This window comes from Cynoglossus semilaevis, chromosome 19 (assembly GCF_000523025.1).
Source record: "Cynoglossus semilaevis isolate Cse_v1.0 chromosome 19, Cse_v1.0, whole genome shotgun sequence".
Classification (NCBI taxonomy): Eukaryota; Metazoa; Chordata; class Actinopteri; order Pleuronectiformes; family Cynoglossidae; genus Cynoglossus; species Cynoglossus semilaevis.
The window spans coordinates 17,734,242-17,744,385 of NC_024325.1; the positions used below are offsets into that span (position 1 = coordinate 17,734,242).

Sequence of the window (10,144 nt, forward strand, 5' to 3'; positions counted from 1 at the left end):
ATCAGGTATGTACAAAATAAAAACTAGGGAGATACTTCCGTGTACTCGACCGTTTGATGATCATTTCCTGTGAGCGTTATCATGTTATCAAAGGTCTTTCAGTTCATTAATTGTGACAAATAAAGTCTCTGAGGTTGGTGAATGGATCGATGTATGAACTTTGGTTCAGAACGTGGTACACCTCTTCATCCCTCTGGGTTTTCTCTCCTCCCAGGATCACTTCACATCTCCAGACGAGTACGAAGATCCCATGGTTCTCTACGACGCCATCACGTCCAACGAGGAGAAGATGTTGATCTCACACGAGGGAGACCCCGTGTGGCGCAGCGCTATCCTCGCAAACATGCCTTCGCTGCTAGCCCTCCGTCACATCATGGACGACGGCAGCGACGAGTACAAGATCATCATGTTGAACAAGAGGTTCCTCAGCTTCAGAGTCATCAAGGTGAACGTCCGTGCAGTCAACGTCCTTTACAGAGGGGTTTTTTTGGTGTATTTGTATCTACAGAAATGTTCACAGAAAAATGAAACCCACAGGTAGACTGTGGAGGATGAACAGGCTGGTGCTTTCCTACAGTTAATGTTGTAAACTGGGTCAGAAACATTTGTCATCTGTGAAAGTGGGTCTTCATCAGAACAAAGTTTGGGGGGAAAAAAAACTGCTGTGACTGATGATCCTCGTACTTTATCTGAATGAAGTTCAGCTCATATCTTTGCTGACCTGTGAATGTGCCCACCCTGCTCCGCAGGTGAACAGGGAGTGTGTGCGCGGGCTGTGGGCGGGGCAGCAGCAGGAGCTGGTCTTCCTGCGGAACCGTAACCCGGAGCGTGGCAGCATTCAGAACGCCAAGCAGGCCCTGAGGAACATGATCAACTCCTCCTGCGACCAGCCCATTGGTTACCCCATCTACGTGTCCCCCCTCACCACCTCCTACGCCGGGGGCCACGGTCAACTGAGGTCTGTGTGGGGGGGTCCTGTCAGCCCACACAACATCTACACCTGGCTGATCAGCAGCTGGGACAGGTACGAGAGGCTCCACGTTCTGTTTTTAATGCTAACATTTTTTGACATTGTTTTGAAGCTGTTTTAAAGGGTTACTATTAGTTCATTTGCAATGGTATTTTGTGGCCTGTAGATGGTGCTAAGTATGCCTTTAAGAACCTTTTATAAACAAATGCTTTTTCATGAAAATTTAATTCTGTAATCTGGCCAAACATTCTTAAAAATGCAGTTGTTTTTTGTCTCTCACTGAGCATGTAGCACATTAGCAGTTTAATATGTAGCATGTTAGCGGTGTGCTAGCACATAGACTTATGTTTTTACATTAATTGTAGGGGGCGCTCACCCTGTGAACACCCGCTGCCTCACTTCTTCCAGCTTAACTGGCAGATTTAAAACCTTGAATTTGAATTACTGCCACCTACTGGTAGCTTTTCACATAGGTAAACAATAAGGAAAAATAAGAATATACCCCTACTGGTAACTCAAAGGAATATTTTTTTCTGCGTGTTATTTTTTAGGGACGTCCTTTTACTTTTCCTTTGTTTGTTTCGTCTGTCCAGGCTCCAGAAAGGCTGTGGCGCGGGCTGTAACAGTGGAGGAAATATTGAAGACTCAGACTGTGGTGGAGGCTCCGCCTCCATCACCACCAACCCAACCATCCACACCACCCAGAGTACACCTGCCTCCAGCCTGCCCCAACCACACATCACTACACTCCAGCCCTCCATGGGTGAGAGCACGGCCACGCCTGCACCGACCACCGCTGAGAACCTGTGAATCAGCAGAAACTAATTCAGAAACATCTTGTCTTCAGGTACTGACAACCCGGTCGGCCCGACCCAGAGCTGGCCACACCATTCTCAGCCTCTCCCGTTAGCCCTCTTCAGCCAATCGGAGGGCAGGATGGAGGCGGGTTTGCTGACGTCCTTACAGCGGACCTCCTCCATCCAGGGTCTTCTGGGTCAGCAGCTGTCCAGCTCCCAGCTCTCCTTCAGCAGTACTGTAGCTCCGCCTCCTCTGCCCGGACCAGAGCGCTTCTGCTCTGCCGGCCTATTGGAGAACTCGGGTCACAGATCGGGCCAGCGGGCTGGTCTCGGCTGCAGCGCGCTTCACTACGACAGCCACTTCAGTAAATGGAGTTTCTCCAGCAGGAAAGGCTTCAATGGCCCTGCGGCAGCAGCAGAGGGCGACGGAGGAACGGTTCAGACCGTACGTACGCAGGTGAGACGGACACGGGGACACGACGGCTGTGAATACGTGTTTCTAACATGAGTGAATACACTTTAATACGACTCCTCTCCTCCCCTCCAGCCTCCGGCTCCTCTACAGGAGGTCAGCCCCACGCAGGACCCTCTAGGAGCCACTCAGATCATCGACCCCACCCTGCTGACCCCAGGTGACCCCCTGACCCCCAGAGAGGAATCCACAGAGCTGCCTTTACTTGAGCACCTGCGCTGAGTCTGCACTGAGGGACGTTCCGCTCCAGTGACATTCTCTGCAGTCAAATAAGCACACGTGGCCCAGTCGGGACCGGGGTTCTGGCACCACCCGGGCCACACCGGGCCCTCAACCCGGCCTTCAGGGCTCCCTCCATCAACACCTCCTTCAGCTGACGCGCCGATTCACAAATCCTCACTTGCAATACTGGACGGATTTGGTTCCCGCTCCTGTTCTCAGCCAGACGGCGTCCCTGATCCGTCCGGACCGGACCGGACCGGACCTCAGCCAAAGTCAGCTTTCATCGACGAGCAGGAGCCCGAAACACGGGCCGGTTCTCCTTCTTTTTCCTCAGACCAAGACGTCCATCTGTCTTAATGGACGACAGAGATAGGCCAGAAAGACCAGTGCAATTTTAGAGGATATTTTTGCTGGAGGATGGTTTTATTTTTATACTGGAGAAAAGAGGCTCATCTCTGACTGGACTCTGTAAACCTCTCCCTCCCCTTCCCTCCCCCTCTGGCTCTCTCTCTCTCTCATAATCAACCAGGGGAACAGTGAGTCTCTGCTGTTTGGGCAGGTTATCATATCATCACTGGACGTTCACACGTGTTAACTGTTTTACTGAGTTCAACCAGTCAGACTCCACATCACTTCTCCCACGCTGTAAAGGAAAATAACCCGCCTCCCCCCCCCCACTCTCCCCCCACTCTACCTAAATGTTATCCTTATCCTCTGGCCTACTTTCTGAAGGTGCCTGAAAATATCAACACTCGGCAGTTCTGATTTAGAGACGATTTACAGGGAAAATGTTTAAAAAAACAAAAACCAAGCTGGGCCAACCTGAGGTGGTGTAACCACCAGTTTACAGTCTCCTAAAAACCTGGACACGGACGTGGGACAGAGCTGGAAACCAAAGCTGGATTCCACTCTGTTAAAAATGTAAAGCCTTTTTTTTAAAGTTTTTTTTTTTTTGGTGGGTGGAACGTTTTTTTTTTTTTTTTTTTTTATCGGTTTACTTGAAGAATCACAGGTTCCTCAGTGTTTAAGGGTCACTGAGTTTGTTTTCTAAACCGAGTCTAAACCGACTGACGGTGAATCTCTGTCTCATCGCATCCTTGACTCTCTGCTGCAGCAGCAGCAGCAGCAGCAGCAGCAGCAGGACTCCAGCCACCTCCGTGTGTGTGTGTGTGTGGAGGAGCGCTTGTTTCCTTCGCCTGCAGCTCTGCCGCCGGGCCTCCTCCCATTACTGTACTACTGCATCGCTTCTCCATTTTCCTGCCACCAACTACTACAGTACCCACTACTACTACTGCTGATCCTAATCCAGTTCAATCCAGCGTTTTAGTTGGGTTCAGATGAAGATGAATGAAAACTGAAAGTAAAGATGGAATATTTATTTGTTTATTATTATTATTATCTCACACATATTTCTCTGATCGGGGTTTGTCTATACATGGTGTGCTGGTTTAAAGATGACTCAGATATCTGCCCTGCTCTGCCCTCCCTCCTGCCCCCCACTTCGCTCCCTCCCCCAAAAACACCTTCCTCGCCCCCAGTCCTCCCTCAGACCGTCGTCGTATCATCTCTCTGGAAACTCCGGGGTTTGTTTTTTTTTTTTTTTCAAACGAGTGACAGAAGGAAGTTCTCCCACGGAGGTTGTTGTGTCAAACATGGACCACGTATAAGAAATGGGCGGAGCTACGACTACCACCAGTCATGGATGAGTGTAGAAAACAGAGCTGTTTAAAGTAAAATTGATGATAAAGCATGGATGAAAAGACAGAGGTGATTGAATGAGGGAGGGTTTTCAAACTCAGGTCATTCAGGACGAGAGAAACAGATACGTCAGAAGAATGTGATGTTTTTGAGTAGACGGAAATTAAAAAGATTTTTTTTTTTCTAATGCAGAGATTTAAAACAAATTACTTTCAGGAAGAAATTAAACTTTTTTTTTTCTAATGAAGAGATTTAAAACAAATTACTTTCAGGACAAAATTCTATTATTTTTTTTAAGCGGCGCCGTAGGTTTGAGTCCCACGATTTAACAGACATCTGTGGATGTTAAATGTTTGAAGTCGTCTCCGATCAGATCATAGTGTTGCAGTTGACACTTTGACCTTCTGGAGCGTGAACATGTTTGAAGTCTGTAGTTTGAGTCCCTGAATAATCACGATCAAAGACGTTGAACCGACAGCTCCGTCCATTCCTTATAAACAGTCTGTGGTTCCACCAGAAAACCAGTGCCCCCCACGTCCCCCTCCACGTGTGCCATACGTTTGATCAGAGCTGAGCTAACCGTGGTTCAGACGTGACGTTCTCCTGAAGGAAACCTGGAAACACGACTTCAGCTTCTCAGGGTCTAAAACCTGACTTTTTTATTTTTGTTTCTCCGCAGGAGAAAGTTTAATTTTGTAAAAAAAAAAGGAGAAACAGAAGTGAACCGGGTGTAAGATCGTGACGTTAGGAAACGGTCTGATTCCGAGGGTCAACAAGAAGACGCTGCACGTACCCCTCCTCCTCCCTCCCCCCCAAAACCCCTCCCCTCACACACCCACACCTCTGCTTCTTACATCTGAAGAAGGGACACACATTTATAAATAGAACAGAGCTCTGGTTTTTCTTTTTTTTTTTGAAGGAGATTTTTTTTTTTCTTCCCTGAGATTTCTGTTAGTCTGGGCTGTGAAGACGCTCCACCAGGTGAGGAGTGGGTGAGTCAGCATCCCCTCTGGAACAAGTTCCTTCCTTGACTCAGGAAAAACAGTGGTTCTGATGATTCAGTTTTTTATTCCTACTCTTCACCATCTCTTGTCCAAAGCCACAGGGAGATAAATCTTATTGTTTATGACTTTGCTGGAAGTGAGGAAAGCACAACGTTAATGGACAAACCTGAGTGTTAATTCAAATAAAAAGGGATTTTAATAAATCTCTGGACTTCTGTACAGCATGTTTTCTTATATAGATATATATTTAAAATATAAATCTATTTTATTATTATTATTATTATTATTGGATTTGTTTTGGGGGGTTCTTTTACATCTGAAGACACTATCTTGAGGGGGGGCGCTCCTCTGTTTACCCACCAGAGGGCAGTGCTGAGCGAAGAGCAGTTCTGGGAAGAATCAGTTGAAACTACTTTTGCACAAAAATGTACCATACACCATCCCACTTTATCATTGGATTATTTTAGCTATTTTTTGGGGGGTGGTCTTTTATTTAAGGACTTTAAGTGGATGTTTAAATGTTCTGTACAGTTTTTTATGTAATTTTTTTTTCTTTTCTTCTATTTAAATTAAAGGTTTTTGTGTCTTTGTTTGCAAACAATTTTGTTGTCTGCCGTTTGTAACTTCTGACCATCTAGGAGCTAGCTGTGGCGGCTAACAGCTAAGAGTTACTCTGAAGAGTTCATGTTGAGAGTATTACTCTGAAGAGTTCATGTTGAGAGTATTACTCTGAAGAGTTCATGTTGAGAGTATTACTCTCTGGTATTTTGGAGCTAAGTTTTATTTTTGGCCATGTCACTTCTTCACTTCCTGAATTCCCAGATCTACGTGGAGAACCGCGAACAAAAAGTCCTGGCATTAATCACTCATCATCACAGTACCGAGGTACTGAAGTACTTTTGGTGTACTTTTAAATGTACTTTTTGACAACTGTATTTGTAATCAGCCTTTTCTAAATGTGAACAAACAACAACCTGAAAGAGAAAAATATCTGAACTGTGCCTTTATAAAATGGAATAAGAAATGAAGAAGTGACCGAACCACAGACGTCAGTATGTGAGATGTTGACCTTTGACCCCGCAGCGACCCTCCTCCAGTCCCGGTGACTTTGAGAGAATCAAACAAAAGAGCGTTTCATTACAGACGCGGAGAATCGGAGCTCGCGTGGACTCTCCTCCTCCTCCTCCTCCTCACCCTTCACCCCCTTCCTCTCCCTCCTCCTCCTCCTCCCCCCTCTCCTCCTAAAATCCTGTCCGGTGCGATGGAGCCACAGCAGCAGCAGCACCAGCGCCATCAGCAGCGCACTCATGGACATGGTCAGCAGCACCCCCTGCAGGACACCCGAGGACTTGTGAGTATCCGCTGCTGGGGAACAACAGAGCTGCTGTTATCTTTTGGTTTGGTTTTTAATTTGTTTTGTTTTGTTTAGATTGGATCAGAGCACTGACGGGTGTGGACGGACAGACGGACCAGGCAGCTCTCGGTTCCCAGGAGGTTGGAGGCAGAGCAGCGATACTGGCCCGAGGTCTGAGAGGAAACGTTGGCAATTTGGACAGAGGCTGACAGAAGGTCCCCTGAGAGACAGAGACAGAAGAGACAGTGACGGTGACGAGACTGAGGACACGAGAGAAGAAGAAGAAGAAAAAAAAACATTCCAGAGGTGAAAGGTAACGCATTACATTCATTCCGGTTGCTGTAATTGATTCGTGTTTTTTTTTAAAGTAATTTATATTTTTATTATTAAGTAGTTTTGTTAATATGTAATTTTACTTTGACTTCAGTTCATTTTAACTCATTTATTTTACTTCGCTACATTTAAAAAGAACCCGTTACTGAGTGAAAAAAAAAAAAAAGAAAATGCCGGAGGAAAAACCCAGCTGCATTAACTTGAAGAAAATTAGGTGCGCGCATGCGCGGATTTCCCACTAGTGTCATGTCGTACACGTGGATGACCAAACGGAGAGCTACCGTGGAGCAGAGGACTCGGAAAAAGAATGAAAATCTTCACCAAATCTCTGCAATTTCTTCGTTTACAAACGAGGAAATAACTTTTATCTTTACGATTATCGTACGATGGAAAACGTACGTGCCTGCCTGCGGCGGACTGAGGTGTCGCTGTCGAAACTTCGTCGTCAACCCTGAGGAATCGTTTGTCGGTACAGTATCTGTGTTTTTATATATTTTCTCAAACGTTGTTTTGTTTATTGTTTGGTCAAAACCGTGCGTCCGTTAAGAGAAATTAGCCTTCGCGATATCGATTATTGTAGTTTCAGTGACGTAAGCAGCACGGTCAGGAATGACACACCTGCGGTTTTAATTGCAAACTTTTTCACTGTCATGGAGGCTGCGTTAGATTTGGTTTGTTTTTCTTTTTCTTTCTTGTTGTACTTTAGTTTGTAGTATTTTAGTTTGGCTTGGACCGTATGATGATTCAGAATCTGGCGCTTTATACCAGCGCTGTTTGATCGTGTTTGATCGTGTTTGTTTGGTGTGACTGAACGTCGTTCACACTGAATCGAGTCCCGGACACTGTGAGTTCGTTTGGTTTGAGTTCCGTTCACTCAGTCATTTATAAAGTGTTTTCTTTAGATGATGTTTGAATCGTTGATTTAAAAACAAGCAGCTACGATTGAAGTACATTTTAAATGAAGTACTTTTTTTTTTTACTTTTACTTGAGTTGAATTAAAGCAAAGTGAAGATACTTTTATTTAATTACATTTTTTTAAACTTTTTTTTCTCCTCAGCTTCCAACGTATTTTGTCTTAGTAAATAAGAATCACCTACATTTGAAGTAAAAATAATTATCAGAGAAAAGAAAGATATGACATATTTGTTTAATATTAATGTGTACTGCTTGTGTGTGTATTTGTGTGTGTTTGTGTTTGTGTATTTGTGTGGGCTCTCGTTCCTGACCTTCCATGTCGACTGGCAGTGGGACTTCCTCAGGACTGACTTTCTCCCAGTGGATCTCTGGTGTTGGGACGCCCTCCATCACCGAGCAGGACAGCGTGACTTGTCCTCCAACATCTACGTCACCGGTCCACTGACACACCGGCAGAGAGGGCGGAGCTACAGACACGGTCAGAGCATTTTATTATTATTATTATGTTTGGACAAAAACTCGATGAAATGAAGACTTTTACAGTCATAGAAACAGTCATCTGAAACACACAACATACAGTGGAACATGCACAGCTGGTGGCACTTGGGCTCCCTCTAGTGGTAGGCAGTGAAATCTGACTTCAAAAAAACATGTTGGAAAGTTCTGTTAGGCAACTGGTAAAAAGTACGTTTCACCTCTCATCCAAGAGGCTTCTTCAGTTCCAGATCTTTTTTTTTTTTTGGTTTGATAAAACGTTGTGACATTAATGATTAAAGCAGCCGTGCAGAGACAGAGGTCAGTGGTGTGTGTGTGTGTGTGTGTGTGACCTGATGAACTGACCCAGCACCGTCAGAACCACTTCTCCCACGTCTTCTTCTGCAGCCTCTGGTGGATTGTTGACCATGCAGCGATAAACTCCAGAGTCTGACACTCGAGTGTCGTTTAGGACGATGTCTGCAGTCCAGGGGAGGCCTAAGAACGCACACACACACACACACACGGAGTTTTTTGGGTCATTCGTAGAAACGTTTCCTGAATTTTGTCAAAAAATATTATGGCGGAATTATCATTAATCGCAATCGAAAAATGTCAGATTTTGAAGACCACTTTATGAACTGATACTGTAGTACCTGTGAAGCTGACTCTACCAGTGAGGGAGGGGTCCTCCATCACCTGTCCATGGTCAAACACAATCACCTGAACAAGGAAACACAGACAATGTGAGTTGATGTTGATGATGATGTTGATGTTGATGAATTTACAGGAAGCAGCTGACACCAGTGCGGCCCGTCTGACTTCTGACCTGCATTGGACTCTCCGGGCTGGACGACGGAACCAGAGTCCAGACGATGTTGAGTCTGTGGAGCGGGGTGGAGGTGAGGAAGGAGCAGCCAAGGAGGACAGAGTCTCCTCTCACTGCCTCCACACTGTTTTCTCTCATGGTGACTGTCAGAGCAGCTGAGTCAGAAAACAGACAAGAGTCCAGAAAACCACTCATCACTGATGCTAAAGAATAAGAATAAGAATCTTCCAGTTTGACTGATAAGGTTTTTTACAGGACGTTATCAGAACATAGCTACAAGTTAGCCTCCAACAAAGGCTTTAATGGCTTGGTTTATTTGTCACAGTCTGATCTGAATTCCTCAGTTTCTCTGCTGCTGCCTTTCATTACTGGAATAATGAACCGACCCCTCCTCTCCCCTCCTCCCCCTGGCCAACTCAGGCCTTTGCATGTGCATATTAGTGACTAATTACAGTTGACAGCAGCATCACAGAGTGGAACAACGGCTCAATTCACTGGGAGAAAAATAAAGTTTAAATTTCAATTTCCCAAAAAATGTTTCTTTACTGACACCTTCTGGACGTCACTCTTCGTTGTGATTAACGACTGTAACATGTTCACTGTTGTGCACTAAGAAGGAGGTTGGTGTTACTTTAGTCCAGTGATTTATCTCAGCTTTGAGGGTTCAATTGTTGGTTCTTTAAAAATATTTTTCCAAATATACAGCTGATCTTTCTTCTCCACTTATTTCACTTTCCTACTTTTCCTCTAAGAACAGAGTGGAAAATGACATTGACAACAAATACTTGTTTTAAATGAGTAAAAATATATATAAATATTAACAAAAGTACATTTCTCAAAACAAATATTATCCATTTTGATTATAAATCAAGAATCTCTTCCACGTTGACTCACCGTCTTCTTGAACCAGGTAACAAAGAAACAGGGTCCAGAACAGCCAGTGTCCACAGGAACCCATCACGATGTCTCTCACTCCCTCTGTGGACTGGATTTGTACAGGGGGGAGGAACGGAGGACCGGAGGTGAGGGTGGAGGGTGGGTGTTTACCATATCCATAAAAATGAAAAGTCCCCGA

At 45.1% G+C, this 10,144-nt stretch overlaps 2 protein-coding genes and 1 long non-coding RNA gene across 4 annotated transcripts in view; 2 read left to right on the top strand and 1 right to left on the bottom strand.

The window, feature by feature from the left end:
* LOC103395788 (pecanex 3) overlaps nt 1–4,371 on the top strand; it is a 22,789-nt gene extending 18,418 nt beyond the window's left edge. Inside the window, exons 31-35 of the mRNA XM_025065881.1 lie at nt 156–445; nt 750–1,024; nt 1,564–1,733; nt 1,818–2,224; nt 2,315–4,371. Of these exons, the coding sequence (XP_024921649.1) occupies nt 156–445; nt 750–1,024; nt 1,564–1,733; nt 1,818–2,224; nt 2,315–2,461 (1,289 nt within the window). The 3' untranslated portion in view covers nt 2,462–4,371. The remainder of the gene's footprint in view (nt 1–155; nt 446–749; nt 1,025–1,563; nt 1,734–1,817; nt 2,225–2,314) is intronic.
* A 1,050-nt stretch (nt 4,372–5,421) lies between these two features.
* Nucleotides 5,422–9,968, bottom strand: LOC103395789 (immunoglobulin superfamily member 11). The gene is made up of 6 exons (XM_025065431.1): nt 9,070–9,968; nt 8,897–8,963; nt 8,607–8,738; nt 8,078–8,233; nt 6,612–6,737; nt 5,422–6,528 (listed from the first exon to the last, which is right to left on the bottom strand). The coding sequence occupies exons 1-6, from the start codon at nt 9,262–9,264 to the stop codon at nt 6,281–6,283; spliced, it is 924 nt and encodes a 307-aa protein (XP_024921199.1). The 5' UTR covers nt 9,265–9,968; the 3' UTR covers nt 5,422–6,280.
* On the top strand, nt 6,376–10,137 carry LOC112488596 (uncharacterized). Of its 2 annotated transcripts, XR_003052829.1 has the most exons (5): nt 6,376–6,514; nt 6,593–6,830; nt 8,097–8,244; nt 9,031–9,142; nt 9,980–10,137. It is a non-coding gene; the product is annotated as an uncharacterized LOC112488596 (long non-coding RNA). The 2 variants fall into 2 exon arrangements; XR_003052828.1 differs by lacking the exon at nt 6,376–6,514 and having other exon boundaries at nt 6,518–6,830.
* The last annotated feature ends 7 nt before the right edge of the window (nt 10,138–10,144 follow it).

Bases quoted from the DNA above. Each gene is read 5' to 3' on its own strand.
- LOC103395789 (XM_025065431.1), bottom strand. From the start codon at position 9,264: ATGAGTGGTTTTCTGGACTCTTGTCTGTTTTCTGACTCAGCTGCTCTG. The intron at 8,739-8,896 runs GTACTACAGTAT...GTGCGTTCTTAG, and splicing joins TGGTAGAGTCAGCTTCACAG to GCCTCCCCTGGACTGCAGAC. The intron at 6,529-6,611 runs GTCAGTGCTCTG...GTTGTTCCCCAG, and splicing joins CCGTCTGTCCGTCCACACCC to CAGCGGATACTCACAAGTCC.